This window comes from Trichomonas vaginalis, chromosome III (assembly GCF_026262505.1).
Source record: "Trichomonas vaginalis G3 chromosome III, whole genome shotgun sequence".
NCBI classification, from domain to species: domain Eukaryota; phylum Parabasalia; order Trichomonadida; family Trichomonadidae; genus Trichomonas; species Trichomonas vaginalis.
The window spans coordinates 26,274,399-26,302,098 of record NC_067205.1 but is presented as its reverse complement, the minus strand read 5'-3'; the positions used below and the strand labels follow the sequence as shown (position 1 = coordinate 26,302,098).

The following is a 27,700-nucleotide window of genomic DNA, read 5'->3' as shown; positions in this document are numbered from 1 at the left end:
TGTGAGAGGAAATATGTAAATTTAATAAAATATGCGATGAGAGAAAAAATAACAATGATTTATATGAAATATATGAGTATTGAAAAAGCCTGATTAGTGATTTCATGTCTGTAAAAGGAATAGGTATTCTATGAGAAAGATGAAACGAATTAAAGAAGTATAAAAAAAATTTAATTAAGATTGAAAAAAAAATTGGAGTTTATGCAAATTTAAATAAGAAATATATTGCTTTTGGCATGAAGATGTCATTCTGGGAGATATTGCCTCTGCATGTATCCCAGAATGGAACAATCTTTTGCAATCAGAATGTGATTGCAAAACTTTGACCGACAAGAGTGTATTGTGCACTCTTGTCGGTCGCAGTGTCTCATTCTGGGAGACATTGCCTCTGCATGTATCCCAGAATGGAACAATCTTTTGCAATCAGAATGTGATTGCAAAACTTTGACCGACAAGAGTGTATTGTGCACTCTTGTCGGTCGCAGTGTCTCATTCTGGGAGACATTGCCTCTGCATGTATCCCAGAATGGAACAATCTTTTGCAATCAGAATGTGATTGCAAAACTTTGACCGACAAGAGTGTATTGTGCACTCTTGTCGGTCGCAGTGTCTCATTCTGGGAGACATTGCCTCTGCATGTCTCCCAGAATGATAGAAAGTTCCGCATTCATAACTTGAATGTGGAACTTTGACCGACAAGAGTGTATTGTGCATCCACTTTTGTCAATTAACTATGTTTTATAGAGACATCCCCTCACACATATTTTTTCTAATATAATTTTACCTTTTTAATATTTATTTTTTATTTTTTGTGCTTTATATAACTTATGGTGTGTACCGAACTATCTTACAGACTCTACTGAGCTATTTCCACATATAAACATGTGACAATAACGCATACATACTCCCTTCGTATTCTGATCTCATGACATATTATCGCAAAAACTATATTTACACAACACACCTCATAAAGTCTCATTTTAGCCCTATCTAAGCGTTCAAAACCTATTTTCCCCGCGTAATCTGATTCTTCAGGCTCCGCTGATTCGATTTCTGCTGTCAGATCGTGAAAATATGCATCACATAACAAGATAAACCTCGTTCATGCTCAAACAAAATCATTTTTGAAAAATCCAAATTTTTCAAAAAATGTATGAATTCAAAAGTTTTGATCATATCGAGTCATTACCCAATATTAATATTGTATTTTAGTTTTTGAGTTATTCATTTTATTATACGTATTATTCAGAAAATTAAATATATTTGTGAGGGGAAACGGAAGATATAATAAATATTCCCATAGCGAGGAATAGGAAATTTTAAGGAAAATATTAAGTTAAGTAATTTGGGTTTATCTTGTTATGTGATGCATATTTTCACGATCTGACAGCAGAAATCGAATCAGCGGAGCCTGAAGAATCAGATTACGCGGGGAAAATAGGTTTTGAACGCTTAGATAGGGGTAAAATGAGACTTTATGAGGTGTGTTGTAAATATAGTTTTTGCGATAATATGTCAGGAGATCAGAATACGAAGGGAGTATGTATGCGTTATTGTCACATGTTTATATGTGGAAATAGCTCAGTAGAGTCTGTAAGATAGTTCGGTACACACCATAAGTTATATAAAGCACAAAAAATAAAAAATAAATATTAAAAAGGTAAAATTATATTAGAAAAAATATGTGTGAGGGGATGTCTCTATAAAACATAGTTAATTGACAAAGTGGATGCACAATACACTCTTGTCGGTCAAAGTTTTGCAATCACATTCTGATTGCAAAAGATTGTTCCATTCTGGGATACATGCAGAGGCAATGTCTCCCAGAATGAGACACTGCGACCGACAAGAGTGCACAATACACTCTTGTCGGTCAAAGTTTTGCAATCACATTCTGATTGCAAAAGATTGTTCCATTCTGGGATACATGCAGAGGCAATGTCTCCCAGAATGAGACACTGCGACCGACAAGAGTGCACAATACACTCTTGTCGGTCAAAGTTTTGCAATCACATTCTGATTGCAAAAGATTGTTCCATTCTGGGATACATGCAGAGGCAATATCTCCCAGAATGACATCTTCATGCCAAAAGCAATATATTTCTTATTTAAATTTGCATAAACTCCAATTTTTTTTTCAATCTTAATTAAATTTTTTTTATACTTCTTTAATTCGTTTCATCTTTCTCATAGAATACCTATTCCTTTTACAGACATGAAATCACTAATCAGGCTTTTTCAATACTCATATATTTCATATAAATCATTGTTATTTTTTCTCTCATCGCATATTTTATTAAATTTACATATTTCCTCTCACATATCCCTCTTCACATATATTGAATCTCCACACTCATCTATTAGAACAATATATTTTCGCTTAATCTCATATTATTCATTAACAATCTTTCCTATTCTTATTTCTAGTTAATATACCAATATATATATATAATATATGCCGAATTACATATTCAGATATATTAAATTCAAGAAATTCTTCTAAAATTATTCTCCTATTCATAATAAAATCATATTTAGTCTCACATCACAATTCTCTCAGTTCTCCAATATCATGTCATATTGGTAACATCACATATATCTCTTATAATATCACTTTAATTTGTATTTTTTTATTTTAATTATATTTAATTAGTTCTACATTCTATTATTATAGAGGTTTGACAAATTCATCAATAGTTAAAATCGAAATCTATGCAGATCTTTGAATCTAATGAAAATTACATTTCGATATCTTTTTGCAAGCTTAATTTTTTGTATTATCTTAAAATACATTTAGTAATGTTATGTACATATTGAATTCAAATTATGACGCAGTATTATGCAACTCATCTTTAGATTCACATTTCATTTTCACAATTATTGCATATATACATCAATAACATATTGTACTCATATAGCTACACGACTCTAAACTCAATGACATCAAATAATGCTTCTAATATTTAAAATTATTTTTGCATTTTTGATTCTCAGCTTAACTTCTATAAATGTCACCAAAACATTTCATTCCTACCAAAAAATAATATATTAGTAATTAAGCGTTTATTATCATTGTTACTCACATCATATTAATTCATTTTTGTAATTTTTTAAATAAATGACTGGAATCATAAACCCTATGTACCCATATCAACATGTTAAAATTTCAAAGTCTGAAACTTAGTATACATTGAGTTTCATGAAATCAGATAATCTCGTAGATTTCTTAAATATTATATATTGCTGGCCAATAATGATGCAGCATGATTCTCCATCATATCAGCATTCTAAACATATCTTTATTTTGTCAATTGGCATAAATTAAGGGTGCTTTTAAGGCGATAAATGGTATTTTAGATACCTGGGCAGGGGGTCATGAAAAAGTTGCAAAAGTCAAAAATTGAGGGTATCAAATTTCATCTTATTCACTGTGTGGAAAATCATAATTAGATATGCAAGCATATTATTAGTTTTACAAAGAAATGCCAATTACAAACACACAATACTCATATTTGCATAAAATCGAAATATACAACATCATTGACCGTTTATTAGAATAAATCAGCTTTACTAATGTAAAAACAACACTTGATGATATAAACATTCCTTTTAAAGGCTTTATCGAGGTAATAATACCCATTAACTTAACCGATTCAGTAATATTATCATAGTTTGCATCTCATTTTTTACATTTCTATCATTTTTGAGATGAGAAACATCAAAAAATTGAAGAAAGAACCTAATATTGAATTGCAAATTTAGTCAATCATCATTGTTCTATCAATAATGACTGCTTCTCTCAGGTAAATAACGCTTACTAATTAAAGGAAATTAAAAAAACAGTAAAAAACTTTTAATATTTTTGTATTTTAAGATAAAACCTACAAGTTAAAGAAGATTATATCGCTTAAGTAATTCGTTAAGTCCAACACCAAGAGCTATAGCCAATACAATGAGTATAATTGCATACATGGTCTTTCTCTCCATAGAAGTCTCTACGATGCTGAGTGGAGCCACGTATTTGTTTAACTTTCTTGCCTTCTGCTGGTATTCGTTTGCCTTTGGTAAATTCCTTTTATTTCCACGTCCATTGAAATAAAGCATAGCAATATGATGTAAAGCGTCTGCATTATCTTTGAGCTTCTCCAAATGCTCGATTGCCATCTTAGCATTCTTTTTAACGCCACGGTAATCAGATATTGGAGATAAGGCTAAACCGTAAACTAAATGGGCTAATTCGTAGTCTTTTGAGATTGCATCTTCTAAGTATTTAAGTGCGAGCATTGGCCTGTCTTTCTTTCTTAAATAATAATCGGCCAAATTTACCATAGCCATTGGTGATTTGTATTCATGGACGGCTGTCATAAGAAGTCTTTCGGCTTCAAATTCGGCCATATATCCTTGGTTGATTTTCATGATAAAGTTAGCTAAATGGCACATTGCAGGAACAAAGTTATGAGAGGCTGATTTGAGCAAGTAACTGTATGATTTCATAACTTCCTCTTGGATTGAACTAGGCATTGTGCCTAAAATCAAAAGGCTTTGTGGATCCATTTCTTCTGTTCCTGGATAAACATCATCAATGTAAACTTCCCAAATACCTTTTTGTCTTTTAGTAAGAATAATGACAAAATGTCCGTCAATGATTTGCGTATGAAGTTGTTCAACTGTATCGAGAAGTTTTCCTTTGAAAATTGGAACTTTTCCAGGAATTTCGACTGCAATTGCATTTTTCTGATCATTTAATTTAGCTGAGATTGTTGATGGATCAACTGATTTTGGAATTGGGAATTCAACACAAAGCATATCTTCTCTATCATCAACTTTATACTCATACATATCATATAGCTCTGGCTCGATCGTTAATGTCTGTTCTTCTTCATCTGGTTGCTCTTCATTGTTCAATTCTGGAAATTCCATTTATGCTATAAAAGTGACATAAAAAACGAAGATATTTATTTTTAATCATTCCGCATACTTTCAAAATTTGAAGATAATTTGATATTGGAACGGAAATATTTTAAAAATTTTAATACACAAAATCAAACAAATTATTTAATGTATTATTAAGTTAATTAAATTTTGATTATGTGTAACAAAAGTGACGCCTTTTCTGTCAAAAAATATGACTGAGCAAGGAATTCCGCCTGCAAAGGTTATCATGATGGGCGAAAGTTCAGTTGGTAAAACATCAATTGTTTATAAATTTTCGCGTGATCAGTATGATGAGGCGGGAACTCCAACAATTGGCGCATGTTACATCACGAAAATTGTTGAGGTAGATAACAAAAAGCTTGCATTGCATGTATGGGATACAGCAGGGCAAGAGCGTTTCAGAAGTATTATTCCCATGTATTTAAGAGGAAGCTTAGCTGTGATATTTGTTTGCTCTGCAGATTCTCCAGAAAGTATTGACAAGCTTAATGAATGGAGAGAGGTTGTAATAACAAATCAACCAGAAACAAAAGTTAATTTTGTTGTTTTTAATAAATTCGATATTAACTCTCCAGATTTAGAGCAGAAAGCAGTCGAATTTGCACAGTCACACGGCTACTCATTTATTAAGACATCAGCAAAAGAAAACATTAACATTATAAATTTATTCGAAGCTGTTGCGAAGAAAATCTTAGAAAATACGGACATTTCGAAACTTGAATCATCTCCAGCATTACCTATTAAAGTCGCCCAACCTAAGAAGAAAGAATCTTCTTGTAATTGTTAATATTAAAACTTTCCTGTTTATTTTCATTAACCATTTTCATGACAAATATACTTTTTAATGATTTCATTTCAAAATAGGAGATAATAAAAAAAAAATTTTATACGATTCTTAAAAAATAACAAAACAATGTATTTAAAAATATTAATTAGCTCCTGAATAGCGCTTTTTCTTTGTTACGGTGAAGAAATCGATCGCATTATCTAAAAATAATGAGCGTTCGTTTTCTTTTGTAATGAGATGTCCGCAATTGTATGTCTTTCCTTCAAAATTTTTGAGTGTTGACTTCATGTAAGACATAATTTCTTTCAATTCCAATGGATCGAACACTGTATCGTATTGGCCAATGCACATCATGATGTGTATAGTTGAGGGAAGTCTCTCGATCTTATTGCGAACATTTGTAATGGCTTTCATCGCTGAAAGATATAAATGTGGAGTGATATATGGCAAATACAATGGGCATTTCTCGGAAATTTCAACGTAGTTTGGGTCTGTGTTCTCTGAATACCTTGTAAATCCTGTGTCTAGAATATTATAGGGAGATATGTGATCTAATAATTGATAAAAGCACGTTTTTGCAAGGCCAATTCTATTTTGAGACCAGGGTGTTAACCACGGAGATTCAAGTAATATTCCTGAGATGGAATCTGCGTTCGTTGGCTTATCCAAAACAAATTTCATAATTGCTAAAGCACCTGCACCTTGTCCATACAAATAAATAAGCGTATTTGGATGTTGAGTGGATGCAAAATGAATTACTGCTCCTATTTCTTTAATAATATCTTGAATTTTGCATCCTAATCTTGGGCCTGGGGAGCGTCCATGACCAAGATGATCACATGCATAAACAGCACCTCTATTAGCTGTAATAACATCAAAAACATCATGATTGTGAGTAACAAACGAGCCAATATCATGAATGAAAACGACAATATATTGTGGATTTCCATCTGGTGGAAGCCATGCACATCCAGATAGTGTTTGCTTTTCCACATTTACCGTAAAATCGTCTCCATCATAACAAAAAGAGTAATTTATTTTATCCATTTTTAAAAAGTGACATTTTTTGGAAGTTTTCTCAGTTCAAAATTTAACCAAAAAGATGATAAAGAAATTGAATGAGACAAGAGTTAAGACTGCTATCATATCTAATTGAACTTTACTATAAGATATAAAGCTTTTCGAGTGAATTCTTTCTATGTAAACTTTTCAATTTTTGAAAGGCAAAGGCAAAAAGAACGACTATAACTAATTTTTTTAGAAAGTTTTATAAGACAATTTAGTTAAGTTAATTAGTAACTTTTTTTATTCATAAGGTAATGATTATAATATTTTTTATTGATTCATCACTTAATTCTAGTTCTTTAGCACTCGAACCAATTTTCTTCTTGAAAACGAAGAAACTTACTATAATAATTGTAATATCAGTTATATTAGTGATAACAATACCAGCAATTTCACCTTCATTCATATAATCTCCTTTGTTTTAATAAAATTTTGGAAGTTTAGTAATTAATCAAAGTTTTCGTTTACAGAACAGTTTCTCTATGATTTTTATATGTTTGGAAAAACAACCATATACGAGAATTTATGCGAACACAGGGTAAATAATTATGAAATGAAAATATCAAAATTTACTTAATAAAAATTTAATATTTTAATAGAGACCTAAATAAAGCGCAGTAATTCCATGATGGCGTACCGGATAGAAATCAAGACAATTTGATAAATATGACACCACGAAACTACAGTCTGAGTAGTTACATGGTATTGTTCTTGCATAATACTTTGATAAGTAGAAACACATGACATTAAATACTTTAGGAACTGTGTGTAGCAACATACTTATGCATTTGCAAATAGTAACGTTTTGATTCTCAATATGTCATCAACAATTGAAACAATTAATGAATATGCTTTTTCACATTGTGCAATGACTAATTTGACAATTATTAATTATTGTACAACAATTTCAAATAATGCATTTGCCAATAGTAATTTAAGAAATATAACATTTCCAGATTCACTTGTCAGCATAGGATCACTTGTATTTGTTGGATGTCCATGTGAAAATATTACTTTTTATTCAAAATTCAAAATCATTAATAAAAATGCATTAACAAATAGTAGTGTTAAGTATCTATATCTCCATTCAATAGAATTAATTGAAGAGGAAGCATTTTACAATTCATCAATACATGTCGTTCAATTTCCAGAATCTGCAAATTTGTCTATAAAACGATATGCATTTTCATATTGCGATATTGATGAGATTATTCTTCCTCATGGCACAGAGAATATTGCAAGATTTGCATTTCGAGAGACTCAAATGAATACTTTATCGATACCGAGTACATTGAAAAATATAGTAAATTGGACATTTGCTGGTTGTCAAGTTAAAAATCTTATAATAAGAGAAGGTATCACCGAAATCCCCGAATTTTATTTCTCATTAAATGATTTTGTTCATGTAACTCTTCCATCGACTCTCAAAAGTATTGGAAGATATGCATTCATGTGGTCATGGATGAATGAAATTTCGATTCCTGCCGGATGTAATGTTTCTAATAATGCATTCAAAAATTGTGAAAAACTTAAGAATATCACTATTGGTGCAAATTGTATAATTAATAAAGATGCATTCATTCTTTGCAACAATACAGAAAACATTATTGTATCAGAAAATATTACATATACAGATATGGTATTTTTAGGGATGAAGAATGTGAGTCTTACATACACTGGAGTTCAAGACGTAACAGATACAAATGCAACACTTAATTACCAACAAATCGCAACAAATGTTAATGTTCCACAAAATTATGAAAATGATACATTTTGTACAATCCCAATTACTAAGAAAGACTAAAGTTAATATTAAAAAATCTTTCTTAAAATTTTTTTAAAATATAATTATTTGCTCAATATTCGTAAAATATATTTAAATCCATCTGACACAAATCATAAAAATTCATCACATAAATTTGTCACCTAACAATTTTGTGCAATGATTTTTTTTATCATCTAAAAATTCGAAACTCATAAAAAAGGTTATCTCACTAGAGTTAATTGAGGCCTAAATAAAGTGCTGTTATTCCATAATAACGGACAGGATAGAAATCATGACGATTTGAGATACATGACAATGCAGGACTACATTCTGTAAAGTTATTTGGTTTCATACTAGCATAGTACTTTGATCTGTAGCAACACATGACGTAAACAATTTTTGGAACAGTGCGCAGTCCTTCTCGAGTTGAAGCAACATAAATATCATGAGGTCCATAATGAACAATTGTAACATTTGTTACATTTATGAAAGAAGTTTCATCAGCAATAAAATCTCCATATGTTGTAATATTAAGTGTTGCATTGCAATTACTAAATGCCCATTTACCAATGTTGGTATCAGTTTGGATTGATATGTTAAAGATCTTTCTGCAATCTTCAAAAGCTGCCTCACCAATATATGTATTGTCAAAGATCTCTAATTCTTTCACTGCAGTAGATGTGAATGAATATCTAGAAAAGTTCCTTAAAGTTTTAGGGAATGTGTAGTTTTGGATATCTGAAAATGGAAATGTACATTCAGGAACTAAATTATAACCAGGTTGAAAAACTAAGTTTTCGCAAGTTATTTCGACAAAACTCCAGTTGTCCATTCTGGTCAATGTAACAGGAATTTCTAAATTATTAATTACACAACCATAAAATCCGAACTTCGAAATCTGTTTTGTTCCATTTGGAAATGAAAAATTGGGATGCATCAAAAGTGTGAAAGCATAGCTACCAATATTATCAATTTGTGCATTTTGGGGCACTTCAATATTTTGTATGGGACACCTATAAAATGAATATGATCCAATTGATTTCAATGTACTTGGAAGCTTGACATTCGTGAAATTGGACTCAAAAAATGCACAGCTATTTATATATTGCAATCCTTCTTTGAATATTAGATCATTTGCACAGTTATATCTGAATGAAAATGATTCAACAGTCTTAATTGATGATGGAAATTCGAAGTATTCAATTTTTGAGAATTCAAACGCTCGATGTTGCAATACTTCAAGTCCCTCTGGAATGATTAATCTTGTGACATTGTTCTCTTGGAAAACATCATAGCCAATAAACCTAAGAGTTGATGGTACTTCAACAATTGTAGCATTAGTGAAAGCTAGTGATTGATTATAAAATTTAACAAATCCTTCTTTAAATACGTATTTTTTAATTGGTGTATACATAAATGAGAAAGTTCCGAGCTCAATTAAAGAATCTGGAAAATCAATTTCTTGTAGATTTGTATATGCAAAACTTTTCTCTTTTATATATGACAGATTCTTTGACAACTTAACATGAGATAATAAACTGCAATACATAAATGTCTGAATTTCAATTACAGTTACATTATCAGGAATTGAGATTTCATAAATTAATGAATAGAAGAAACACATTGTGCCAATTGATTGAATATTCTTAGAGAGGTTAAGGGTGCACACGAGAGGATCATGTAAACTTCAAAATTTAGAACCTTATTTTTAGGCATTATCTTGGCTACCTATTTAGGCTCGAAAAGCAAAAAATATCAAAAAATACAACTTGACTCCATTATGACCCTTTCATGGAGGTAGTTTTTATCCGCTAGTATTTTCCCTTTGAATCTCTTTACAATTCGAAATCAAATTCAAAACTCAGTAGAAGAAAGGAAGAATCGACTTACTACGGTTGTAATACGAATAAATACATATATTTAATTATTTTTATTTACATAATAATTGTTTGAAGCTCATATTCCAACAAATTTTTAAATAAAAACATTAAAATGTTGAAAATGTTCATATATTTTAATAGGGTTTTGGCACTTTATTGAGGAATTACTACATACATAGTCGAACTGAACTTGATATTTTGAAATTTAAATTATTTATCAAAATTAAAGAGTAATATTAGGTAAAACTCCAAGATTTGTTAAAGCAAATTTACCAATATATTTAATAGTAGATGGCAATACCAAATAATTAATTTCGCATAAATAAAATGCATAATCATTAATGGTTTGAACACCTTCATTAATAATTAATTTTGATAATTTGGTCAAATGAAAAGAAGAATTACCAATTGATTTTACTGTACCTGGAATTGTTAAATTAGATATCTTGGGTGAATAATACATTTTTTGATAGCGAGAATTTGCATAACTATAATAATAATTGGTTCCTCTAAATATGTTATCAATTGTGGTGATAGTTGCCGAATCGAAATCATATGAACCAAAGCTCCTGATATTTGGAAAAACAGCGTAATTTATTTTTGCAGAGTAAAAGACATAATCACTTAAGGATATTGATCCTCCAGCAAATATTAAATCACCAACTACTGCATAGTAAAATGATTCATAACCGAGAGATGTAATTGCTCTAGAAAGATATAAACTCTTTATCTTACATTCATAAAAACAATAACTTGGAAGAGATGTTATGCTACAATCTAACATGTTTATATCACCATAAATACCATTTCTGAAAGGATAATCGCCAAATGATGATATTGATCCTTTAATGTGTAGGTTTAATATGTTTGCTGAATTAAAAATGTATGAATTCATGGTTGAACATCCACTTTTGATTGAAAAATTTTCTATTCTGCTGCAGTATTGGAAAGCATAGCTTCCTAGCGTACCAATAGATGATGAGAATATTACTTGAAGAAGATGATTGCAACTCTGAAATGCATAGCTTCCAACTGTAACAACAGATGAAGAGAATATAACTTCAGTAAGATTCTGACAATTATTAAATGCATAGCTTCCGATAGTTGTGACTGAAGATGAGAATGTAACTTTGTTTAGATAACTGCAGCCACTGAATGCAGATTCTCCGATCTTGACATTCGCTGCAGAGAAAGTTGCACTTGGAATTTTTGAACAACCATAGAACGTTTGGCTTCCTACTGTGCTGAGACTTGTTGGGAAGTTAAAACTTGACAAACTCGAGAGGCCATAGAAAGCGCTATCACTTATTGTCTGGACTGTATTTGGGAGTTGTACACTTCCAAGTTGGTTACAATTCTGAAAGCAATATGATCCTATTGATGTAAGAGTATCTAATACTATTACGGTTCTAAGAGATGTGCAGTAATAAAAAGATCTATACCCTAGTGATCTTACGTTCGTCATTGAAACTTCCTGAACAGTGTAATCATAATCGAATTGGTAATCAGAAACATAGCCATTACTTATCGAGTAGGTTGTACCAGTTTTTGTTACAGTGGCACTCATTTTTTAAGTTAATAAATAATCTGAAATTATGTGTAAAGTATTGAAAATAACGTAATCGAATATTATTGTTTAATAATAATTAAGAATAAGATAATAATAATTCATGGTAACACTTAACTTTTTAAATTTCAATTTATTTACCTTTAAAGAATTAAATCAATTAGGAGAAAAGCACTTTTTATGGAATGGATAATAATCATGAATTTGAATTAAGTGTTTTCAATTTTCATAATTGTGACAATTTTGATTTCATTTTTTTTGAACTATGATAACGATTAATTTAATTCACATGGGATTAATTTTAATTTCAAGTGGCAAAGTTTCGATGCGTAACGAACCATATATATATTTTTTTGAAATGATACATTATATCATGTAATGTATAATACAATCTAACTATCAAGTTTAAAACTTGAAAAATCAAATTGAATCTGTCTATTCGAAAACCTTAAATAATTGAAATTTTGAAAAGCTATTGCTTTTTTTGAATAAAAGCAGACTCAATATGATTTTTGATGATAAGAACTTGATAAATATATTCTTTAACACATTAACTTATATGTTATAACTATACTAAAAAATGTGGTTCGATAATGATCGAAATAGTTATTTTCATTTAAAAAAACTACCCAGATTTTCCTTACTTTTACCACCCCTCTAAAGCTGGGGACACCGCCTATCGTTGGGAGTAGCTATTAAATAGAACCACCAAGGGCATTTTTCGAACTGCCGGTGTAGTGTAGTGGAAACATCTGACATAATGATTCATTATGCCAAGGTTTTATTCCCATTTAGCTATTTTTTTCTTTTTTGGATCATGAATTTTTTTTTGGGTCACTATAAGATTTGTTTCATGTTCTAAATCTGCTGCATATGTAATCTATTTTTATTTACCTATTTTTTAAAAATCTATTGGATTGCCAAATTTGAATATATTTAAAATCATAAAAATCCAAAAACTATAAATATATGTTTTATGCATAGTGCCGATACTCAAATATCAGATCACTTAGATCCATGAATAATATCCGAATTTTTTTTCTTAAAATTAAACTTCAAAACTTCTTGCAATCTTATTCTTAATCAATTGTAAATTTTTAAAACCATTTTTTAAAATAATTTTGCGTAAATTTTATTCTCATGTTGTTTTAATCGAAAATTGATACATTTTCAAAAAAATAATATTGACTTATGAAATTCATTTTTAAGGTGAAATAGTATTGTTTTTATTAAAGTATATGAATAATATATAAAAAATTAATGAATAATATAAGCAGATTTTTAGTTTACAAAACAAATATGAGCAATGCAATTTCAAACTTTTGCTGGCAATTTCGATATTGCTCAAGTTTGTAGTATTTGTGATACCTATAACATCGGCTTAATCAAAATTCGATTTTTCTTATGAGTTATTGAGAAAATTTGATTGCAATGAGAAGGATTTCGACGTTTTTGATAAACTAAGAGCTGAGCTTTAGGGGTTCAGTTCATTTATGGCTGTAGTTTGATGCGTAGATCTCTTTTTTATTGTAAATTCTTTCAGCATGGAGATCTAGAATGAATCTTTTGAGAACTTTATGAGTTTTTACACCCGTAAAGAGGTCCTTCGAGGAAAGATAGTCCAGACTACATGAAGATGTGGGTTAACCAAAAAAATCCGATGGTTTCCCCATATTCATGTAGATCTTCGAAAAAATGAGCACCAAAAAAGCCAAAAAATAGGCTTTTTATTGGATTTGTACACTAGATCAATAACCTATTTAGGATCTGACACTCTTTTTAGCCAGAGATATGAGGTCCTTTCTAGGAAAACGATCTATTCATCCATAAAAAAAATGAATTATCGTTTTCCCCAGAAATTACATGGGGAGTGGTAAAAGTAAGGAAAATCTGGGTACAATAAATATACGATCTTCATATATTTTAGGAAAAAAAACCGTCACATTTCTGAAATTTGAAACTCTCATTTTCTCGATTTCATTCATCTCAAAATATCACTCGTGCATTTACATCTAGATATATAATACAAGTTCAATTTCATTAAAAGCGTTCAATAGTATTTAAAAAAATAAGATTTGAATGCAAATTTATTGATAACTATATTTTTTTAATAATATACATTTCATATATAATTATTTTAATTACTTGTTGTAGTTTTTTTTTCATACTTAACAATTTCAATTTATTGTCAAAAGTTATTGATAATATTACTTAACTAATATGTAAACATATATAATTTATAAACCAAATTTTTTCAAAACTTTACATGATAATTTTTTAACTTCAAAATGAGCGCTACTGTAACGAAAACCGGTTCAAGCTACTCAATAAGAGATGGCTATGTTTCAAATTACCAATTTCGATATGATTCAACAGTTCAAGATCTTTCAATAACTAATGTTACTACCTTTGGCTATCAATCTTTTTATTCATGTTCGAATCTTAGAACCGTAATAGTATTAGATACTCTTACATCAATAGGATCATATTGCTTTCAGAATTGTAACCAACTTGGAAGTGTACAACTCCCAAATACAGTCCAGACAATAAGTGATAGCGCTTTCTATGGCCTCTCGAGTTTGTCAAGTTTTAACTTCCCAACAAGTCTCAGCACAGTAGGAAGCCAAACGTTCTATGGTTGTTCAAAAATTCCAAGTGCAACTTTCTCTGCAGCGAATGTCAAGATCGGAGAATCTGCATTCAGTGGCTGCAGTTATCTAAACAAAGTTACATTCTCATCTTCAGTCACAACTATCGGAAGCTATGCATTTAATAATTGTCAGAATCTTACTGAAGTTATATTCTCTTCATCTGTTGTTACAGTTGGAAGCTATGCATTTCAGAGTTGCAAAAAAGTGCAAAATTTCTCCATCGCAAATGGAAGCTCCACTATTAATTCATACATATTTAAGTCAGCAAACGTATCACATGTCTACATTGGTGGAACAATATCATCAATGAACGATTATGCCTTTGCATACTCAATTCTTGGTGATGTAAACTTGAATGAAAGCAGTTTTCAAGCAATCTCCTCGTATTGTTTTTATCAAAGTAAGATAAATAGTTTGTATCTTCCTAGAACAATTTCATATGTGTACTATGAAGCTTTTTATTATGCAGTTGTTGGCGATTTGATATTCGCTGGAGGATCAATATCATTACGTGACTACGTGTTTTACTATGCAAAAATTAATTACATTGAATTCCCTAATATTAATAATTTGTATTCTTCTTCGTTTTACTATGCCCAATTTATTACGGTAACTTTTACGAAAGACGCAACATCAACATATGATAATCTTTTTACAATTATGGCTCAGTTTCAAATCTCATAATTCCAAGTAATGTACAAACAGTTGGAAGCTATTCATTTTACAGTTCAGAATTAAAAAATTTAACAATGGATGAAGGAGTTAAATATATCAAAGACTATGCTTTCTATTCTAATTCAATAACAAGTTTAGTTTTGCCAAGCACAATCATATCTATTGGAAACTATGCTTTTGCACAGATATCAAAATTAGTGTCAGTTGAGTTAAATGAAGGATTAACCAGTATTGGAGATTACTGCTTTTACTATGCTCAATTTTCTAACATTTCTTTCCCAGATTCACTGAAAACAATCGGATCGTATGCATTTTCTGATTGTACAAAACTTACAGATGCCATTTTTACAATATCCGGAATGCGAATCGGTTCATATGCATTTTGTGATTGCACTTCCCTTAAAAATGTTATATTTAATGAAACTGTTGCATCAATCGGTGGATATTGCATTCAAAACTGTCGGAAACTAGAAAACCTAATCATATGTAATGGCATATCATCATTGAACTCTTATGCTTTTTCATATTCAACAATATCTAATGTATATTTTAATGGATCTGTAACATCATTAAGTGAGTATTGTTTCTATTCTTCCACACTTACTAATGTTAATTTCAATGACACAAATCTACGAACAATTGGATCCTATTGTTTTTATTCAAATGTAATAACAAATATCTCTTTTCCAGCAACTGTATCTAGTATTTATTCATACGGATTTTATTCCGCAACTATTGATTGCTTAATATTTTCTGGAGGAACAATATCTATATCAGATAGCGGATTCTGTGGTGCTAGAATGAAATATGTTCAATTCCCATATATTAGTAGTACAAGTTATTCAACTTTCGTATCAGGTTCAATAACAGATCTGGTATTTACAAATAATACTAGAACAGTTATTGATAGTTTATTTAAATATAGATATTCTTCATCATATTATTCTGGATTTAGTATAAGAAATGTAATAATTCATTCAAATATCAATACAATCGGAAGTTATTCATTTTATCATACAGGTATCTCAAATTTAACATTAAGTGAAGGAAACCAATATATCAATTCATATGCTTTTTATGGATGCTCTTTCCCTAGTATAACTATACCTTATTCAGTAACAACCCTCGGCTCATATTCATTTGGCTCAACATCTATCAAATACATTGGAGTAACAAACAGAACAACATTCGGAACATATGTATTTGCTAGCAGTTCTCTTGAGTCTATTAAATTACCTGAAGGTATGACAACCATTGGAGAATATGCATTTGCAAATAGTAATATTGTTTTTGTCAGAATTCCATCAACGTTGACTTCAATTGGAAATTATGCTTTTGCATCAAGTCCAATAGCTAAATTGTTATATTTCAACCATTCTATTGATATAGGTTCAGGTGCATTCAAAGGTAGTCATATTAGAAAGATTGAATTACCAGAAGGAATAACAATAGTAAGAGCCGAAACATTTATGAATTCTGCTCTAATCAAAATAAAATTACCAGTAACATGTAGATATATTGAAAATCAGGCATTTATCAACACAAATCTTGAGGAAATCGAGTTTCCACCAAACTTATATTCAATTGGATCCGAAGCTTTTCGAAGGTCAAAGCTTAAATATGTAATTTTTCCAGAGGGATTTTATTCAGTATCAACAAATGCATTTAGAGATGTTATTTCATTAAGGAATGTAACAGTTTGCAGCACATTCACATCGATTGAAAGTGAAGCATTTGCCAATACATCGATAACATCATTTTACATTCCTGATGGGCTTTCCACTATCAACTCCCAAACATTCAAAGATTCAACTCTATTAAGTATAAGAATTCCATCATCATTGAGGTATATATACTCACGAGCATTTGAAAATACTCCTTGTGACGAAATCATACTCCCAGAAGGTATGAGGCAAATAGATAATGAAGCATTTATGGGCTCAAATATTAGAAATATCACTATACCAAGTACAATGTATTATATTTATGCCGATGCATTTGCATTCTGCTCACTCGAAACCATTGAGTTACCAGAGGGATTTAGATATGTTTATGATTATGCATTCAGAAATAGTAATATTACTAATGTTACAATTCCGGCATCGGTGACAACATTTAATACAGGTGCTTTTTACTCCAGCAACGTAATGAAAATTAATTTCACAGGTCCAACATATCTTTATAGTTACTCATTTGCATATACCCCACTAAAATTTTTGGAAATTAGAGAAGGAGTTTCAAGTTTATCTGACTATGCATTAGCCTATACAAACTTTACTGAAGTCATCTTACCACAATCAATGACATCTATCGGAAACTATGCATTTCAAGGAAGCAAATTACAAAACATCACACTTCCTTCAAGAATGACATCAATTGGCTATAGATCATTTGAAAATAGTGGCATCGAATACGTTAATGTTACATCAAATCTCACTTCAATCTCTGATTACGCTTTTCAAAATAGTCATTTGAGAAATATTACATACACACCAACCCTAAGGTCATATGGTGATTATGCATTTGCAGGCACATGGTTAGATGACTTTAATATTCCAGATTTAATTACAACTATCTCATATAGTTTATTCAGATATAGTAAAATAAGAACAATTTATGTTCCTTGGAAGTGTTAGGTATATTAATCGATATGCATTTTATTATTCAGGAATTACAAATATCTCTTTACCAGATGACATATCTTATATAGATGAATATTGTTTTGCTTATTCTAATTTAACAAATATAGATATGCCAAAACACTGTCAATTTATAGAAAATTACACATTTGCATATACTCCAATGAAAAAGTTAGTTTTCAATGATGAAATGCAGAGTATTTATGCTTATTCTTTAGCATTTACCAATTTGACGACACTTATTTTACCACAATCATTGAGGTATATTGGCTATTATGCTTTAAAGGGCAGCACATTAATATATCTTGATCTTCCTGAAGGCTTACAAAAATTAGATCCATATGCATTTTCAGATAGTAATCTTTTGGTTCTTAATATGTCTTCAACAATAAGAATAATTTATGATTATGTATTTACCGGTTGTGCAATGACTAATTTGACTATAAAGCCAAATTGTACAATTCTTTATCAATATGCATTCTCAAATAGTAATTTAACAAACATAACATTTCCAGAAACACTTGAAAGAATTGGAAGTTATACATTCTGTAGATGTCCGTGTAAAAATGTTACATTTTATTCCAATTTCAAGTATATTGCAGAAAGCGCATTTACTGAAAGTAATGTAACTCATCTTTATCTTGAATCAATAGAATCAATAGGGCGCTATGCATTTTATTGGCGCAAACTGTATAATCAATAAAGATGTGTTCGTTCTTTGCAACAGCACAGAAATTGTAATTGTATCTGAAAACATTGCTTATACAGATATGGTATTTGGAGAGATGAAGAATATTAGTTTAACATATACTGGAATTCAAGATGTAACAGATACAAATGCAACACTTAACTACCAACAAATTGCAACAAATGTTAATGTTCCAAGGAACTATGAAAGTGATACATTTTGTACAATTCCAGTTACTAAGAAAGATTTAACATAATTATTTCAAATTTGTTTTATTTAGAATAAAAAATATGCGGATTACCATTTTTATTTTAAAAAACGTAGTATTTTTTGTTTTTACGGATTATTGATAAGAAATATTCAATAATTTTTCTAATTCATTTAGAAAATTGATTAATTACTTGATATATCATTTATTTATAGTTCATCTAGAAGATATTGGGCAGGAAATACCTAAGGAATACTATTGTTAACATTGAAAATTGATTGATCTCTTTTTTACCCAGATTTGCTTTACTTTTACCACTCCCCATGTAATTTCTGGGGAAAACGATAATTCATTTTTTTTATGGATGAATAGATCGTTTTCCTAGAAAGGACCTCATATCTCTGGCTAAAAAGAGTGTCAGATCCTAAATAGGTTATTGATCTAGTGTACAAATCCAATAAAAAGCCTATTTTTTTGGCTTTTTTGGTGCTCATTTTTTCGAAGATCTACATGAATATGGGGAAACCATCGGATTTTTTTGGTTAACCCACATCTTCATGTAGTCTGGACTATCTTTCCTCGAAGGACCTCTTTACGGGTGTAAAAAACTCATAAAGTTCTCAAAAGATTCATTCTCGATCTCCATGCTGAAAGAATTTACAATAAAAAAGAGATCTACGCATCAAACTACAGCCATAAATGAACTGAACCCCTAAAGCTCAGCTCTTAGTTTATCAAAAACGTCGAAATCCTTCTCATTGCAATCAAATTTTCTCAATAACTCATAAGAAAAATCGAATTTTGATTAAGCCGATGTTATAGGTATCACAAATACTACAAACTTGAGCAATATCGAAATTGCCAGCAGAAGTTTGAAATTGCATTGCTCATATTTGTTTTGTAAACTAAAAATCTGCTTATATTATTCATTAATTTTTTATATATTATTCATATACTTTAATAAAAACAATACTATTTCACCTTAAAAATGAATTTCATAAGTCAATATTATTTTTTTGAAAATGTATCAATTTTCGATTAAAACAACATGAGAATAAAATTTACGCAAAATTATTTTAAAAAATGGTTTTAAAAATTTACAATTGATTAAGAATAAGATTGGAAGAAGTTTTGAAGTTTAATTTTAAGAAAAAAAATTCGGATATTATTCATGGATCTAAGTAATCTGATATTTGAGTATCAGCACTATGCATAAAACATATATTTATAGTTTTTTTGGATTTTTATGATTTTAAATATATTCAAATTTGGCAATCCAATAGATTTTTTAAAATATTAAATAATAAAAATAGATATATATGCAGCAGATTTAGAACATGAAACAAATCTTATAGTGACCCAAAAAAAAATTCATGATCCAAAAAAGAAAAAATTCCGCTAAATTGGAATCAAACCTTGGCATAATGAATCAAAATGTCTGATGTTTCAACTATACTACACCGGCAGTTCGAAAAATGCCCTTGGTGGTTCTATTTAATAGCTACTCCCAACGATAGGCGGTGTCCCCAGCTTTCGAGAGGTGGTAAAAGTAAAGCAAATCTGGGTAGAAAAAAACACGTTATCATTTGACAATTATTCACTCCAATTTTCAAGAATTATATTATATATATAATGTACAATAACAATAGATCAAGACGTTAGAAGGTGAATTCAAATTTTTTACAATTTGATACAAAAAATTGGCAATTTTGAAGAATGATGGAAAAGTACAAACAGATTAAAGAATTAGGCGAGGGAAGCTACGGCAAAGCTATCCTTGTTCAAGAAAGAGGTACAGACAAAAAGTATGTTATCAAAGAAATTAGATTATACGGAGTTACGGAGCAAGAAAGACAAGATGCTCTGAAAGAAGTAACAATATTGAAAACCCTTCAACACCCTTACATCGTATCATATATTGAGAGTTTTCATGAACGTGGCAACCTTTATATTGTCATGGAGTATGCTGATGGCGGAGATTTATCACAAAAAATCGAAGCCCAAAGAGGGAAACACTTTTCTGAAAACGAAATTTTACACGATTTTATTCAGCTATCACTTGCAATCAAACATATTCATGATCGTAAGATTCTTCATCGAGATCTAAAATGTCAAAACGTTTTTCTTAAAAAATCAGGTGATGTCAAGCTAGGCGACTTCGGAATTTCGAAAGTATTAGACTCTACTCTTCAAATGTGTAAAACTCAAATAGGAACTCCTTATTATTTATCTCCAGAGATTTGTCAAGGCCAGCAATACAATTCTAAGACTGATATATGGTCACTTGGATGTATATTATACGAGTTATGCACTCTACGACATGCATTTAATGCTCAGAACATGAATGGCTTACTCATGAAGATTATTTGTGGCAAATACGATCCAATCCCTTCACAATACTCTAGCGACTTACGTCAACTTGTTTCAGACTGCTTAACAATTGATCCAAAAGCCCGTCCTTCAATAAATCAAATTTTATCTCGCAAGTTTATTAAGAATTGGATAGCAGAAAGAGTTTCACGCGGCTCAAATCCTTCTCCAAGGATCGAAAGGCCACCAAGCGCTAATCAACAAAGACCAGATTCGAAACATGCTTACAGAATTCAAGATCCAGTTAAGAAATACCACGTACCGGAGCAAAAGAAAATATCTCCTGTACCAACACCTACATATATTGAACCAGAACCAGCAATTGATCTAAAAAGAGATTATTGGTATAATCGCAAAGAGCATGAGCTCAACAAAAAGCGAATATATGATGAATTTAACTCACCTAATCCATTCCTTCCTCAAGAAGATCCAATTCCTCCAAGACAATCATCACCAAATAAGAGTAGGAAAAAACTTCTCACAGATGATGCAGCTGAAAGGAGGAGGATATGGGAAAGAGATCATGCAGAAGCAAAAGCCAATAAAATGAGAATTTTGAACCAATTAGAAGAAATGAATCAAATTAATGGTTTAGTTCAACCTGATTCACCCACCAGAAGACCCGTAGTTGCACAAAGTGCATTATCCCATGCAAAACCAGTTAATCCAGTCAAACAAGCCCGTAAAAACGAAGTAATGCAGCAAGCATTAGATATAAATTCAGGATCATTCGACGACGACAGCTTTAGCGAACCAAAAGGTCCATCAGTTATTAAGAGGAAGAATACTGTTACCGAAATTCCTTCTTTCCAAGGAAACGAAAGTTTATTCTATCGTGCAGAAGCAATTTGCGCATTTCTTGAGAAAGAAATCGGAATTGACGGACTTATTGATCTCAAAGAGCTTATTTACGAAGAGAACGACACTCCTTTCCCAGAACATCCAATTCCAACTAAATACGATCCGCAGATCATTGTATTGACACGCCAATTACTTATTCTTGATGATTTACTTACAAAAGTATAAAATTAAATGATTTTTTAAATTTTTTAATGATTTTTGACGTCATATCAATTTATTTAACAGTATATTGTTAATGGAATGTTATTATTTCATAAATTAATGGGTTATGATGAGTTCATGAATCACTTAAAAGGACACTTACGCCAACTTGACGCTCTGAATTTATTACTATTTGTGCTTTTTAATTTATGGAGGAAATCTAACCATAAAACAATTGACAGGAGTTAGAGTTTCCCTATGATTAATTTTCAATGATATCTCATTCTCTTTGTCGGAAGTTCGAACTCAAAAAAAAGTTTCTTGTAATCTTGGCATTTTCATAAAGTTATTTATTGGGTTATCTCAAAGTGTCGAAAATGTCAAATTTATCTTCTTCATGGGTATCGGGAGAAAATGGTAAGTACACTTTGTTATAATCAAAATTAAATATTTGGCAATTGTTATATTGAAATGAGTCATTAAAGAAGAAAGGTAATGCTACAATAATTCCAATTATGCACATGAATCTTAAAAATCTAGCCAAAATTGAAAATTCAACATCATTGATCATCAAATCGTAGACTTGGTAAAGGAGGTTGAATCTCTGTCTGAGTACCATTCTTTCCATGTTAATATCTTCATCTAAAATGTCATGTGTTCCATCGATTGATTTGATCAAATCCTTTGAAATTTGAATTGGACCAACATCTGGATCATCTTCTAACGAATCCTTCTTATTCTTTTTATCTTTCTTTGATTTTTTGCCATCTTTCTCGGATTTTGATTCCTTTTCATCCTTTTCTTTTTTAGATTTCTTTTTATCTTTATCTTTCTCAGATTCTTCATCTGACTTTGATATATTTTTATCTTTATCTTTCTCTGATTCTTCGTCTGTTGTTGATTTCTTTTTATCCTTTATTTTTTCAGGTTTCTTTTTATCTTTATCAGATTTTGATTCATCTTTTTCACTCTCGTAATAATCAGATTCTTGGACATTTTCTAAATCAGATAATTCGTCTTCGTTGACATTATCTGACAAATCTTTCTTCTTTTCTTTCCTTTTATCATCCAAACTCTCAGATTTTTCTTGCATTTTTTCTTCACTTTCACTCAAATCACTCATATCATCTTCGCTTCCTCTTTTTCTCTTTGATTTAGTGTTGTCATTTTCATCATATTCATCATAATCTGAGTAATCTAATAAATCATCAGCTTTCTTGTTGGGATGCCTTCTTTTAGAATTCTTCTTCTTTCCATTATCTTTCTTCTTCTTTCCTTTTTTATCCTTATTGGCCTTTTCTTTACCTTCTTTCTTTTTCTTCTCTGCATTTTCTTTTTCTTTCTGTAATTTAAGTCTTTTTTCATCATTATCAGTGAGTCTTGTTGGATCAACAAGTTTCTTTTTATCAAGTATATTTGCAATCATTACACCAATTGTTGCTGCAACACCGATAATATCTGCTGTCACAACAAATCCGGAATTAACTTTGGGTGGAATTGTTGCATAAACAATGATAAATGCCATAAATCCGACAAAAGCGTTAATTCCATATAAAATCATATCGATTAAGTTGTTAAGGAACGAGAAATATGGCTTCCTTATTAAAGTTGTAACCAACATTAAAATATGCATTGGAAGGCAAATGATTATACTCTTGTGGGAGAATTCTGCAAATGTTGTCACAAGAAGAACAAAGAATTTGTATATGATCTTTAAACATGACCAATAAGCATTGTTTTCTGTTAAATCTTTGCAATACTTGGCACCAACAGTTTCAACTCTGTTCATTAAGACATGCCATCTATATTCTTCTGTTTCCCCGTAAGCAGCAATTGTTTTAGGTTGTTTTCTGGCTCTATATATAAATAGAAAATACAAAACAGGAGTTCCTATCATGATAAATTGGATAGCCCAAAACAAAAATAATAGATTATTTTGCAAAATTTCAATATCAAAATAAATTGCATTATCTGATCTAAGAACACGAATTGGATTTCCTGAATACATCATTGTACAATATTCGGATATTCGAGCAGTTGTTTTATTAATTGTATATATTTTTTCATTGTATATTCCAGGATTCCTTGATTTGAATTCATCATAATGGGATTGAGTATAATTATTATTATTATTAAAAAATCCAGAATAACCAGGATATCTACCTTCTAATGTATTAGCACATGGCATACAATAACCTTGGCCTTTAGCCAAATAATCTGCTTTAGATGCACCCCAGAAATAACCTGCAGGACATTGAACATGTGTAAATAACATCATTTGCAAGAAATATGTCAAAATAGGAATATAGAAAATATCCAAACACAACGTGAAGACAGTGAATGCATGCTTCTTGAAAATTGCTTTTACTTTGTATTTAATATTTCTAATGCATTGGAAAAGGCCAGTGAAACCAGAAATAAATAAGTACGATCCAAAGAAAGCACAATCAGGATAGACATATATTAAGTTTCGACCATAGTATGCGCAAACAAATAATCCAATACCAATTAATGTTTTGATAATATCGATCCAAAGAATTGGTTTTTTGACCGTAATGCTCTCTCTCACTGTTTTTAGATATTCTTCTGGATCCATTTCGGTTGTGATGATAGTTTTTTGCATGGTGAATTGTTCTTCTGATGGGGCAAATTTGAGATCATCAAACATATTTTTATAGCATCTACAACATATGAATCTCATCAAAAAGGCCAAATATGGCACTATGATAGGCACCAATATCTTGACAAGAAGAGGTACATTTAACATAGTAATTAGAGAACATAATACAACAACCATAAAATAAATAAAATAACGTATTATCAAATGTCTAAAGCGAATTCCTTGAAGGAATGATGGAATAAAAGTAATTATTGATATGCTAAAAACAATTACTGCCATAATGAGTCTGAAGTCGTGAGAATTCAAGTAACCAATTGTTTTATTTTGAAGTAAATTAAGGAAATTTTTTAATGATCCTGCCCATTCTTTAACTTTTGCAGTTACTGGAAATTTGGAGAAATCAATTGCTGATCCAATGTTTTGGAAAAATGTAATTAATGATATAATGGCATTTGTATTACTCAGATTTCCCATTCTCTAAAAAAAAATTCAATATGATTAAGTTGACTTAAAATGTTATTAGCTTTTTTGTTTGCTTATTTATTTGTTTCAAATTCAATTTACATGATTAATGCTCATGCCATGAAACTTATATTTATTGCATCAATTTTAATAGGCCTATTTTTAATTTCTGTGAATTAGAAAAATTGATGGGTATTAAAATTTGATTCATTGAAAAGTTAAAATTTGAGAGGTTATCGATTTTGTAATTTAATCGTCGTCGTTATCGATTTTGTAATTTAATTGTTATCGTCTTTTTCTAAACGTGCATTTTTACATTAAAAGCAATGCAACTCCAAAATTAATTGGTATTTAGACTTTAATTAGGTGCAGACAAACGAAATGCAGTCTAAATATTTTGGTGATATATGAATTACATAAATTTAGGGAAATTGAAATTATATCTTTTTAAATTTTTAGGAAAACAGATTTATAGAATTGTTTAAGTCATCAAAATAATGCAGACTTAGGTCAAATTTTCCAAATTTAATCATTTGCAAGACTTTCAAGCGACTTCAAAATGTCGAAATATAAGTCCAAAAATAAAATTACGATTACAGTCTATCCTCAATTATTATCATGCTAATTATTGAGTTACCCATGCGTTCGTATGTATGTAATATCTTTTAAAAAGGAGATGAGAGAGATAAACTACATTTACAATTTAAATCTGATGTATTTACTTGTTACATTTACAAATGTAAATGTTTCTCGTAATGTTTACATTTTGTAAGTATAACGAATAAAAATGACGCACTTTTTTTACAAAGTCAAATTATTGTTCGATTTTTGCAGCTTGTAAACGATTAATTGTATAAAGCAATTGATATTAGCACGACATAACTGAATAATTCTAATATTGAAATCAAAAGCCCTTAAAATATCATGATATTTTAATTTCATAACAAATCTAGGAGACTATTTGATGAAAACATATCCGATGTGGGTTTTGTTGTATTATATAACTTGTTATTGACTTCTTAGCTTTCCAAATTTTTTTCGATAATGAGAAAACGAATGAAAAATCAACATTTGGTCCATTTAAAATTTGATTTGTTTACATTTTTTTTACTTTTTGAATTTCAATTTATATTTTCCTCAAGAAATACTTTAGATTTTAAGAAACTAAATCATATAATCTACTAAGAAAATATATTAAATCCTATAATACTCAAAGTTTTGTGATAAATCCGATCTTTTTTATTTTACTTTTATTATGTTTTTGCAAACTTAAGGTCCTCACTAGGTAAAACATAATACTCTTTGAAGTTAAGTATTTTCACAAAGAGAGGACCAACAATATCAAAAGATTGAATAAAGATTTGTATTATTTTATTTATTTTTAAGAACATGTTTAAGAACCCTCATTATCTCCACGAATATTGCATATTTTTCTATTCTAAGACCACCAAAATTACGTTTTAATATAGAAAATAACATATTTATGTGATGCTAAAGTCGAAGTCCTTAAAAAATTAGTGTTAAACATCCATTTATTACAAAATTGAAGAAATATATGTAAAATATAACACATAATTTAGTTATTTGACTCAATTATTAGTTATGCAATATCAGTTGTGTTTATATCTGCGTTATATCACGAGATGCATTGAATTGTCATAATTAGATCACCGTAAATCTTATCAATTTTTGATACACTTCCGGTGAAAAATTTAGCCTTGACAATAGGATGAAATATATTGTAAAAAAATAAATTTTAGATTTTGAAGTTTATCATTTCGAATAATGAAATATAAACAATACAAATTTTCTGTCGTTTCGAGATTCATAAATGATCGGAATCTTCCAGCTCCGACTGAAATAGAACTTTCGGAAGCTAATTTTCAAGACGAATCTTCTTTATTAAGATTTATTTTGGATATCCCTAAGGATTTAAGCTTTTCCATTGACTCATATTCAATGAATCTTTTGATACATTTCATTATCGAGCAATCTACACAAAATGAAACAATATTAAAATTCACAATTCAAAATATCACTTCTTCGAATATCTTTCAAATAGATTTGATACTACTGGAAAATTTATTCGAATATTTATCGCATTATATTAACCAGATTTTTTTCATTTTTTCATTAAAATTAATTCATTTTAAAGCTTTAGATAACATACAATACCTTTATTTATCAACATTTTCCGATCAATATGATGAGATATTACGTTTCATAAGCAGCAGTGACAATTCTCTCTATATCATCGATACATTTATTGCTTTGATTAAAAACAATATTCTTGACGTTGAATTCTTCCAAAACGCAGTTTTACTCAAGAAAGAAATTTTTTCTAGTATTATTGAGTACGAAAATCAATATTCAACTTATGCAATTG

General features: G+C 29.9%; 12 protein-coding genes across 12 annotated transcripts, besides 1 other annotated feature; 7 read left to right on the top strand and 5 right to left on the bottom strand.

Annotated features, from left to right (window-relative positions):
* Window positions 1-3,851: 3,851 nt before the first annotated feature.
* TVAGG3_0767770 (tetratricopeptide repeat domain domain-containing protein) lies at window positions 3,852-4,932 on the bottom strand (the record flags this gene model as incomplete). Its single annotated transcript, XM_001322383.1, has 1 exon — window positions 3,889-4,920. One exon carries the CDS (start codon window positions 4,918-4,920, stop codon window positions 3,889-3,891), a length of 1,032 nt encoding a protein of 343 aa, XP_001322418.1.
* A 193-nt stretch (window positions 4,933-5,125) lies between these two features.
* TVAGG3_0767760 (GTPase protein) lies at window positions 5,126-5,722 on the top strand (the record flags this gene model as incomplete). The annotated part of the gene is made up of 1 exon (XM_001322382.1): window positions 5,126-5,722. The coding sequence occupies one exon, from the start codon at window positions 5,126-5,128 to the stop codon at window positions 5,720-5,722; it is 597 nt and encodes a 198-aa protein (XP_001322417.1).
* A 135-nt stretch (window positions 5,723-5,857) lies between these two features.
* On the bottom strand, window positions 5,858-6,795 carry TVAGG3_0767750 (phospholipase-related family; the record flags this gene model as incomplete). Its single annotated transcript, XM_001322381.1, has 1 exon — window positions 5,864-6,769. The coding sequence occupies one exon, from the start codon at window positions 6,767-6,769 to the stop codon at window positions 5,864-5,866; it is 906 nt and encodes a 301-aa protein (XP_001322416.1).
* An 809-nt stretch (window positions 6,796-7,604) lies between these two features.
* TVAGG3_0767740 (leucine-rich repeats (6 copies)-containing protein) lies at window positions 7,605-8,591 on the top strand (the record flags this gene model as incomplete). Its single annotated transcript, XM_001322380.1, has 1 exon — window positions 7,605-8,591. The coding sequence occupies one exon, from the start codon at window positions 7,605-7,607 to the stop codon at window positions 8,589-8,591; it is 987 nt and encodes a 328-aa protein (XP_001322415.1).
* Window positions 8,592-8,787: 196 nt separating this feature from the next.
* TVAGG3_0767730 (leucine-rich repeats (6 copies)-containing protein) lies at window positions 8,788-10,101 on the bottom strand (the record flags this gene model as incomplete). Its single annotated transcript, XM_001322379.1, has 1 exon — window positions 8,788-10,101. One exon carries the CDS (start codon window positions 10,099-10,101, stop codon window positions 8,788-8,790), a length of 1,314 nt encoding a protein of 437 aa, XP_001322414.1.
* A 554-nt stretch (window positions 10,102-10,655) lies between these two features.
* TVAGG3_0767720 (antigen BSP-related family) lies at window positions 10,656-11,999 on the bottom strand (the record flags this gene model as incomplete). The annotated part of the gene is made up of 1 exon (XM_001322378.1): window positions 10,656-11,999. The coding sequence occupies one exon, from the start codon at window positions 11,997-11,999 to the stop codon at window positions 10,656-10,658; it is 1,344 nt and encodes a 447-aa protein (XP_001322413.1).
* Window positions 12,000-14,287: 2,288 nt separating this feature from the next.
* Window positions 14,288-15,334, top strand: TVAGG3_0767710 (ribonuclease inhibitor domain-containing protein; the record flags this gene model as incomplete). Its single annotated transcript, XM_001322377.1, has 1 exon — window positions 14,288-15,334. One exon carries the CDS (start codon window positions 14,288-14,290, stop codon window positions 15,332-15,334), a length of 1,047 nt encoding a protein of 348 aa, XP_001322412.1.
* A 65-nt stretch (window positions 15,335-15,399) lies between these two features.
* Window positions 15,400-17,961, top strand: TVAGG3_0767700 (leucine-rich repeats (6 copies)-containing protein; the record flags this gene model as incomplete). Its single annotated transcript, XM_001322376.1, has 1 exon — window positions 15,400-17,961. The coding sequence occupies one exon, from the start codon at window positions 15,400-15,402 to the stop codon at window positions 17,959-17,961; it is 2,562 nt and encodes an 853-aa protein (XP_001322411.1).
* A 115-nt stretch (window positions 17,962-18,076) lies between these two features.
* Window positions 18,077-18,667, top strand: TVAGG3_0767690 (ribonuclease inhibitor domain-containing protein; the record flags this gene model as incomplete). Its single annotated transcript, XM_001322375.1, has 1 exon — window positions 18,077-18,667. The coding sequence occupies one exon, from the start codon at window positions 18,077-18,079 to the stop codon at window positions 18,665-18,667; it is 591 nt and encodes a 196-aa protein (XP_001322410.1).
* Window positions 18,668-20,576: 1,909 nt separating this feature from the next.
* On the top strand, window positions 20,577-21,061 carry TVAGG3_0767680 (protein serine/threonine kinase protein; the record flags this gene model as incomplete). The annotated part of the gene is made up of 1 exon (XM_001322374.2): window positions 20,577-21,061. A coding segment is annotated over one exon (485 nt), but the record flags the coding sequence as incomplete, so codon positions are not given.
* A 715-nt stretch (window positions 21,062-21,776) lies between these two features.
* On the top strand, window positions 21,777-22,256 carry TVAGG3_0767670 (protein serine/threonine kinase protein; the record flags this gene model as incomplete). The annotated part of the gene is made up of 1 exon (XM_001322373.1): window positions 21,777-22,256. The coding sequence occupies one exon, from the start codon at window positions 21,777-21,779 to the stop codon at window positions 22,254-22,256; it is 480 nt and encodes a 159-aa protein (XP_001322408.1).
* Window positions 22,257-22,590: 334 nt separating this feature from the next.
* On the bottom strand, window positions 22,591-24,900 carry TVAGG3_0767660 (uncharacterized protein; the record flags this gene model as incomplete). The annotated part of the gene is made up of 1 exon (XM_001322372.1): window positions 22,591-24,900. One exon carries the CDS (start codon window positions 24,898-24,900, stop codon window positions 22,591-22,593), a length of 2,310 nt encoding a protein of 769 aa, XP_001322407.1.
* Window positions 24,901-25,546: 646 nt separating this feature from the next.
* Window positions 25,547-25,753: a mobile genetic element.
* Window positions 25,754-27,700: the final 1,947 nt, after the last annotated feature.